General features: G+C 37.9%; 2 protein-coding genes across 3 annotated transcripts; one reads left to right on the top strand and one right to left on the bottom strand.

The window, feature by feature from the left end:
• The first annotated feature begins 2,637 nt into the window (after positions 1 to 2,637).
• LOC311298380 (uncharacterized protein) lies at positions 2,638 to 4,873 on the top strand. The gene is made up of 2 exons (XM_084421227.1): positions 2,638 to 2,816; positions 3,395 to 4,873. Exons 1-2 carry the CDS (start codon positions 2,701 to 2,703, stop codon positions 4,599 to 4,601), a joined length of 1,323 nt encoding a protein of 440 aa, XP_084277353.1. The 5' UTR covers positions 2,638 to 2,700; the 3' UTR covers positions 4,602 to 4,873.
• LOC311298381 (uncharacterized protein) lies at positions 4,873 to 8,667 on the bottom strand. Of its 2 annotated transcripts, none has more exons than XM_084421228.1 (5): positions 7,607 to 8,667; positions 7,335 to 7,456; positions 6,875 to 7,038; positions 6,651 to 6,783; positions 4,873 to 5,970 (listed from the first exon to the last, which is right to left on the bottom strand). In XM_084421228.1, exons 1-5 carry the CDS (start codon positions 7,686 to 7,688, stop codon positions 5,464 to 5,466), a joined length of 1,008 nt encoding a protein of 335 aa, XP_084277354.1. In that variant the 5' UTR covers positions 7,689 to 8,667; the 3' UTR covers positions 4,873 to 5,463. The 2 variants fall into 2 exon arrangements, with proteins under 2 accessions (XP_084277354.1, XP_084277355.1); XM_084421229.1 differs by having other exon boundaries at positions 4,873 to 5,925.
• Between the last annotated feature and the right edge of the window lie 291 nt (positions 8,668 to 8,958).

Here is an 8,958-nt window from a genome sequence, read left to right as displayed (position 1 = left end):
ATGTGAACAGAAAGGGGGTTCACAATGTAAATGTGCAGCCCAGTTACTATTGTGATTCTTAATATTCCAGATTAGTAATATTATATCAAATAAAAACAAGTAATACAAACTCAATGAGTGTTTTAGCGCAATTTTCTCACGTCATGGGATCACAACACTAAGAGATAGTAAATGAAAGAGAAAATAAGTTGCTCGAGAATATAACTTTCTCTTGAAATTCAAATGAACTTTCTGAAATCAAATCAGCAATGGATAATAAAAAAGGCACAATCACTTGACTAGTTGAACATCATTTTTTTATTAGCTCATTATTTTTTACATCTTGTGTTCACTCAATATCCTCGATTTTCTCTGTATCAGCTTCCTTTTCTGCTTTGTCCTCTTCAGATTCTTCCTTCTTTTCTGCTTGACTATTGGCTTGTGACTTTGTAAACTCTTCTTCTACTTTCGAGATATTTGCCAAAACATCCTCTGAAAGCCACGAGTCATCGTAGAAATCAGATACGCCTGATGAGGAAGCCGTTGGTGTGGATGTCGCCATCTTTTGTCGCTTTGCTGAACGTTCTTCCATTTATTTTGCAACAACCTCTTGTCGTTTTCTCATATATTCTTGCTCCTTCTCCAAATCTTATTTGAATTAGAATTTAGAATTAATTGTGCTCATGACTCTTGTGAATACCTTCCTTACGTATTTCTGTGGAACAATAGTTTTATAGGTGAAAAGGCAATATTTTTCTTATTTCCCTTCATATAAAGTTTTAATAAATTTTTGAAGCATAAAGGAGAGATTTTTGATCAATTCTTTTTTTCTAATATTATTGTAAATTTTAGAAGCTATCGATTGCAATTTGTTTCAACTCGATAGCTATTATGGTTGCCGAGAAATTTGCAAAAAACAGATTTTTTTCTGGAATTTCCAGGAAATCCAAAATCTTTTCCTGGATTTTTTTTGTGCGTTCCCGAGATTAGACCTTCCTTAACATAATGCCGAAAACCTGAAGTCTCTAGGTGGTCTGGTTGAGGAGTAGATAGAAGTGCAAGATTGGTGCGCACAGACAGAACAGAAATCATGAGTTAACAATCGCAATTTTGTCCGGTGGAAAATTGCTCTAAAAAGGCAGTTGACTAAAATCTTCCATATCACAAATGTGAAAGCAAAATGGCCAGGATCTGTGCATGACTTAAGAATTTTCAGAGATTCACATTTATGCACATTATTTGAAAGTGGTAAGGAAAGTTCCACAATTAAATATCAAGCTCACTGTATTACATACACTTATGCTGATCCTAACAGAACTGCATTTTTTCATAGGTGATTATGACATGTTCCTGCCTGCAGACAGGTGTTTTATGACCCCATTCCCTGACCCAAACCAGTTACAATGCAGCTCTAGCCAGGCCACACAAGGCCACACAATGAAATGAACTTTGGCTAACTAAAGGGAAGATTTCAGTGTCTGAAAAGTCTGAGGGGTTGCACACCTGACAGGGCCTGTGACATTGTTGCATGTGTCATATTACACAACATTGCCACACACACAAAAAAAAACACTTTTCATTAAATGTTTAATAAAAGACAAATATGCTTAGTTCCTTGAGTTTTATTTCAATTGTTCTTTGTAAAGAAAAGCCAGTGGTCAAGTGCCTGCAACAAGAGATATTAGACACATGCCTCATGCAACAAATAAAAAGGAAAAGTTGGCTATACACTGCCCACCTGTAGGCCTATGTCTCCTCTGTCTCTGACTCTTCTGTAGGCCTTTCTGTAGATGTGGAATCCTGCAACTTATATTGCAGCCATAAAGCATACAAGTATAAATTAAGTAAAGTTATTTATGCACTTGCAGGTAGGCTAGTTCCTCCATATGACAGTTATCTGAGAGGGTTTATTCACTGTCCAGTGCAATGGAAACAAATGGACATTACAAAGTCTTATACTTTCTTTCCTTTGGAAAGTTAGAAAATGTCCACTTACTGCACATATTTCAGCCACCACTTTCTTGGGAACAGATACAAGTGTTGGTGTATTATGTAAAAGTGCACAAAAGAGGAAAACACAATGTCATTACAATGAACTACACTCGGGAAAAATGTGACCAATAACTCATGGAAAAATATTTTTACATTAACATAAGTTTATCAGTTTTCACTTTCACAAGTCAAAGCAATTCATCATTACTCAAGATTTAACAGTTTAAATGACTATACGGCCTTAATTTAATGCAGCAAAAATTATTTTACAGTGTAGGCTACTAAGATCTTTTCTTTCTTTTTTTACAGCCTTTTTCTTGGTTGCTTTTGTAATCAGACAACCATTTATTTAACAGTGCCTTTTATAAAAGAGACTATAATATAACGAAAAATTACCATTATGTAGAATATTTTTGTCCTTCACTTTTATTTGTTCCCATGTTCTAGTGTGGTGACATTACAATGAACAAAGTAATTATGCAATTATTAAAATACAAAAATATAGGCTAATAAGTGATAAAAACATCTAACATGGCCACTTCTAACGGATTTAAATTGTCTGCTACTTTTTGCCAGCCCTCTCTCCTGGCTTTTGCAGACTTTGAGGTGTTCCTTGGCGTTTTGATTAAACATTAAAATTCCGAATAAACTTCGACTATAGGGATGGCTAGTGCCTACGTCATCGTAGCCAAATACGTCACTTCCGTGTCCAAACCGAATTGGGCTAGAATGGTGCAGTGCTGTGTCCCAAGTTGTAACAACAGAAATGATGTCAATAAAACGATTAGTTACTACCGCTTTCCTTTGGATGACAACGAGAAGAGGAGATGGCTTAAACTGATACGGTAAGCTGGATATCTAACCATGAAAAATACATTTAAGTGCGGGCTAGCGCCAGTATTTGCGCTAAACGTTAGCCGAGATAACGTTACCTGTTGCTGTTAACGATGGAGTGGGGCCACATAAAATAATCGAGATTAAAGTCATTATTTACGGGAATAAAGTTGCCATTTACTAGTTTAATGTGACTGAGTTTAAAGTCGTTATTTATGAGAATCAACTAGCTAGTTATTTATGAAAAGTCATATTGTAAGATATTAAACTTTTTTACAAAAAACAAACATTTTACAAGAATGAACGAGATTAATTACGAGATATACGTAATATTTTACAGAATTAAGTCGTTTACAAGTCCTTTTTTTAGATTTACGTGACAATTTACCAGAATAAAGTCAGTATTTACATTTTTGAGAATGAAGCCATTAACAATATAAAAGTCACTATTTATGTATATACAGTTGCCAAATTGTGTTGCTTTTGTGGAACAGGGGTGAGAGGGACAAGGGTTCTGCACTGGCAGAACCTACTTCTTTTTGTTTATCGCCACAGAGTTCTTTATGTAATGTTTTTTTCTTTTATCCAGGCGTAAAGATTTCACACCTAACTACAACTCAAGGGTCTGTGGATGGCATTTTCCACATGGCAAAGCAGCGGGGCCCACACGGTTTGCCTGGAATGAGGGAAAGGCTTTTCCTCACATCAGCCAGCCGACCAAACGGCAAAAGAAAATGCTCCCGGCGACTGTAGAGGACGAAGGAGGAGCTGAACCAGGCCCAAGTCACCTTGACACTGCTCAGAAGACCCCAAGTAGTTCAAGTGTTTTGGTGCTTGAAATTGAGAATAAGATGCTCAGAAAAGAAAATGACAAACTGAAGAAAGAATTGGAGAAACAAAAACAAACATTTTCATTTAGTCAAATATCCTCCCACCCAGACATAGTCAACTATTACACTGGCTTGCCAGATGCTGCCACAGTCTTATTTTTGGAGACCCTTCTTTCCAAATTTGATCTCCAGTATCACTTTGATTGGAACGTCCAAAAAATGCCCTTAATCGATCAGCTGCTCTTGACTTTGATGAAACTCCGACTGAATTGTGGTCTTGTTGACCTTTCTGTGAGGTTTAACTGCTGCCGGGCCACAGTCACCAACATCTTTATCACCATCTCCAGTGCCCTGTATGACATTTTGTATGTCGGCATGATGGAAAACAAAATTCCTTCCAGATTCAAGAACCAAACCTCCCTGCCACATTGCTTCCAACCATTTCCCAATTGTCGGATTGTGCTCGACTGTACTGAAGTACCTGTGTCCAACACAGAAAGTTTGGACACCCAAAGTCATCTGTACAGTCATTACAAAGGAGGTACCACGCTTAAGGCTCTGATTGGTGTGGCACCTAATGGATTCATTACCTTCGCCAGTGACCTGTATGGTGGAAGCACATCGGACAAAGCAATAACAGCAGACTGCGGAGTACTTCAACAGCTAGAAGCAGGTGACATGGTGATGGCTGACAAGGGCTTCACTATTCGTGACATTTTACCTGCAGGTGTTTCACTGAACATCCCAACATTCCTTGTCAACGGACAGTTCACAATGGAGGAAATCAACCACAACAGACTTATTGCCAGTGCAAGAGTTCATGTGGAGCGTTCTATTCAGCGCCTGAAAACATTTCACATTTTGTCATACATTCCGTACCAGTATAAAAAGCATGCAAACAAGATACTGAAAGTGTGTGTTTCTCTCACAAATTTACAGACACCCATCCTCCGTGAAATAGCATGAATTTCCTCTCACTGTTTGCCACAATGCCATCATCAGCATTGAATTTTTCTTTAACTGTATTCCATATGAACTGTATCAATGTTGTTTTTTACTTGCTAATCAATTTTCCTAAACTCACATGTTAAATGTTATATTTTTTTAAAGGTTTGTTATACATATTATCAACACAACTGTGTTTGATCCTCCATAAGCTGAATGAATAATTTTGTTCCGTTTGACAGCCTGGATGCAACTGAAGCTGAACAAGACAATTAAAAAGTCTTCACACTGATTATGTTGCTCCCACTCAATTTATTTGAACTGCATGTTACTGCTTTTCTTTTTCTTTTTTAGAATAAATAAAACAACAAAACACACAAACATCATTTTAACTGGTACAAATGCACAGATATTGATATATACAAATTGGGAGAGGCTACAACATTCAAACTGAAAATAATGCTTTAGAACTAGGAATGTCAAGATTAACTGATTTTTACAATAACCGCGGTCCATAAATCCACTCAAACGCATGAAGTCAATGGCAGGTTCATAAGTTAAATGTGAAAATCTTATTTTCATAGCGGCCAAAGGAAGAGTTAAAAAAAAAAAGGATCATGTGCAGCCGCGTTTGTCACGTAAAAATGGACATGAACCGTGTAAGCACATGGAAAGACATAGATCTTTCAAAAACATCCACATAAATCTGCTTTCTTATAGCTAGCTAGGTAGGTATAGGTATTGCTAATAATGATAATAATAATAATAATAATAATGATATTCTACTGCCTATTTATAAGTTTACTTTTTATTATATTACTTTTTTATATATATTTGAATCCTGACATCCCTATTTAGAACATGTAAACAAATGCAGGGTTAATCATTTAATATCGGAGAGAATATGGGGCAGGAAAATGTCCTTATAAAATGTTTCTAAAACACTAATGTTGTTTGCCCAAGCTGGATCTTTATGGATGAACAGAATTACAACATCCAGCGGAGTCCATACCACCAGGTGGCATGTGCCAGCTCCCGTAAGGTACAGGTTGCCCTGAATTTGATGCCAGTAGTTGTGAGTCGGCTTCATTTTCAGTAGGCCAGTAACTTCATCCAGTTTGAGATAAAAGTCCTTTGCCTCTGCTGCCTGAATTATGGTCTTGTTTCTGGCTGCATAAGGACATTTCACCTCAATGATGCAGTCAGCAGATACTGTCCCATCTGGAGAGCCACCAAGCAGGCCACTGTCAGAGAGAAACACTCCGCTCTCCTGGATGGTCACACCAGTGCGCTTCATGTACTCTTCTTTAGCCTTTGGCTCATGAACGATTCCCCAATCACAAGCCTGGGGGTTGAAAGGGAATTTCATACACAATGGCATCACAAGGTGCTTTATAAAGGGAGAGAAGGAAAGAAATATCAGCCCAACCCTTGTAGTACAATCTTTGTTTACACTTGTTTGATTTAAAAATTACCCTAGGGTCTCTATGTGGGTTTTTTCTGCCACCAAAGGGTGATATGTAGAACTAATTGACAATAACCTTCACTGTATTTGAGAGTAAAAACATTTTTGGTGAAGAAACTTAATTGTACATAAATTTTGAATAGGTGATAAAAAATAATGTAAACGGTCTAAAATACACTGTGGGCAAATTTACAACCCTTTCAAACCTAGTTTTGGCTGTTTAAAAGCCACAACCATTACAGCTGAAAAAACCTCTGATAAAAAAATTTGATCAACCTTTTTTCCCCAAACACTATTCATCAAGCTCAGACCTGATCAAAACAATTATTTTTTTGTTTTTAAATAATGGATTTTAACCTTGTGAATGCCTTTCATATGTGATTTCACTGCAGTGTCATGGTTGAATGAAAAATTGTGGTTATAATGGGAGTTGCTGGGGAGTATTACTTAAAATTTGATGCTGCAGAAAAAGTAATGTGCCAAAGCAGATGTTTTCACAAGTCTTTGGAAGATCCAGGAGTGTGATAGCATATAACAAATATAACTAAAGGATATGTTTTATTACAGTACCCAAGGGTTAAAAGAACTTTGTGTCCATCACTTACATGAGCTCCTTGCTTGAAGTTGTAATGACCAAGCAGCGTTTTGAATAATGAAGGAGGGTAAGAGTTCCTCTTCACTGCCGCCAACACAAGACCAAAGTTGCTGGCTGTAACTCTCTTCTTGCGATATGCCATCCTGTTATAAAGAAACACACAACAGTTAACCTCACAGTCACTAATGACTTTTAGTACACATGAAATCAATCGATCCTTGTATGTATTATTACCATAAGTCATTCTGAGTTTGCCCAACTGTGGCCCTCTCGATGGCTTCCTTTTGTTGTGGGCTCACAGCAAGGGATGAAAGGAGATGTTGAGCTTTGTCCTCACAATACCCGGAGTTGGCCAATATCCCATCAAAAGTTTTGACGTGATGGCAGGGGTCAAAAGTCTGTCCCAACAAATATCATTGAATCAGAATAACAACAATTAGATCCCTTCATGTCAACATTGTTCACAGACATACATATATTGAGTTGCCTTGTGTACGAAATGCGCGGTTTGAATAAAGTTAAAATTAAAGTCTGAACAGGTTTATGTCTGATTTGCAATTTAAATCTGTGGATATGTCAAACTAAATTTACCATCTTACTAGGGATATCGTCAATCTTTGTAACTGATTTAATGTTGTGTACATGTGAAGTTTCTGATAAAGCAGGACATGAAACAACAAAACACAAGTCAAACCTGAGGCAGTGCAGGAGGTTCTGGAGCTAATATCCAACCCAGACCTGTAAAACGGTCAAGCTGTGCCAGAGATGACGATGCCCATTCTCTGTCCTCCGGGGTGACAGGGCGTTTAATTCCAGCTGAAAAAATAGCATAAAGGATATGATGGTAACTGCTATCTAACCCAGGCTTAGATTTTACTATGAAAAGAAAACATATGGTCATTGTTTTTCCAATGATAACAAAACAGAAAGCATGACAGATATTTCCAAGTTACTCGAAGAACTAACCTTGTGATGTGGAAGGTGCAATCACAGACACTTTCTTGGCCGTGATTTGCTCTGTTTTGGGTGTCGTGGGCCTCTTCCACATACACTCGACATCCGTGCGGGTGAAGTTCTTCTCAGCCCAAATGAGGAGGGCTGCAACATGGTGGCACTTGGACCTCCCGATGGCACAAGAGCAAGAACTTGCCTTCACTTCCTGTCCCTCAACGTGTACCTGAGTGAAATCAACTTTGCTAACCCTCACAAAAAACTCTTAACAATGCTAAGAGGCAAAGCTTTGTAGTGCACTCTGTAAGCCTGCACTGCTAACTTTTTTTTATTATAGTATGTTTATTTTTTTATTGTTTATACTTTTTGCCCCCTGAAGTCTGGTAGTCACTGTATAAGATACCTCCTATATTTACTATTTAATTGTTCGTTTCCTGTCTATTCTGCACACCCTGAGTGTTTTCTTGAGAGCTGAATGTAACAAGTGAATTGTGAGATCAATAAAGGTTTTTCTTATCTTTGTGTTGCACTAGGTGGAGCCAACAACTAGTTAGGTAACGTCTAATCTGTATTGGGCGAGCAATACTTTTCCAGAGTTTTAAGTTGTCAACAAACCATAGGTACTTATTCTAACATAGCTAAGTACAATAGTTAACGTTACACTTGTACAGTAAAGTTAGCTTGGTGGCCGACAGCCTTATGTTAGCGAGGTAACGGTAGCTACTAAAAACTTGTAACGTTTGAACCGTGACAAATGTACAATCTTTTTATGGTAAAGGGCGACAGCTTAATGTTTGATTAACAATTTGTTTTATGCTCATATAAAACAACAAAAGTCATAGAAATTTGTGCCATTTGACGAGTCACTCAAGAGTCGGGACCTCACCTCAACCTCGTAAACTTTACTTTTCATTGAAGCCTGTACTTTCCCTTTCAGACTTCCACCTGCCAGCACACTAACATTTACAACTCTGTTGGAGTTGTACGAGTTCAAACCCTTTTTCACGGACTTTGGGGTGTCCGCAAAATACGATGTCACCGTAAAAAAAGTGACCGGTTCCTTAGCTACTGCCATTGTGTTTACATTAGATGCAGCGGCTTGGACACGGAAGTGATGTCGTGACGTCACACTAGCCATCCCTATTAGTTCTTGCTCTGCTGAGGAGAAAAACTGTACGCGCTCTTTGGCCACGCTGAACAGCCAATAGCAGCGTTGCTGATCAATGTTTCTACTATCGATACATATCCCCTTTTAAACCAGTGCATGAACGCGCAATTATCTCAGATAACTCAATCCAGCGATACTAATCATAAACAACAGGTGTGTTCGAAGAACGCAATTAGCTGGATCATGATTAGCACGATGA

The sequence above is a fragment of the Rutilus rutilus genome, assembly GCF_951802725.1.
Source record: "Rutilus rutilus genome assembly, chromosome: 10".
Classification (NCBI taxonomy): domain Eukaryota; kingdom Metazoa; phylum Chordata; class Actinopteri; order Cypriniformes; family Leuciscidae; genus Rutilus; species Rutilus rutilus.
This window is presented reverse-complemented; position numbering and strand designations above follow the sequence as displayed.

Bases quoted from the DNA above. Each gene is read 5' to 3' on its own strand.
- LOC311298380 (XM_084421227.1), top strand. From the start codon at position 2,701: ATGGTGCAGTGCTGTGTCCCAAGTTGTAACAACAGAAATGATGTCAAT. The intron at 2,817-3,394 runs GTAAGCTGGATA...TCTTTTATCCAG, and splicing joins AGATGGCTTAAACTGATACG to GCGTAAAGATTTCACACCTA.
- LOC311298381 (XM_084421228.1), bottom strand. From the start codon at position 7,688: ATGTGGAAGAGGCCCACGACACCCAAAACAGAGCAAATCACGGCCAAG. The intron at 7,039-7,334 runs GTTTGACTTGTG...TTGTTGGGACAG, and splicing joins AACCTCCTGCACTGCCTCAG to ACTTTTGACCCCTGCCATCA. The intron at 6,784-6,874 runs GTAATAATACAT...TCTTTATAACAG, and splicing joins CAAACTCAGAATGACTTATG to GATGGCATATCGCAAGAAGA.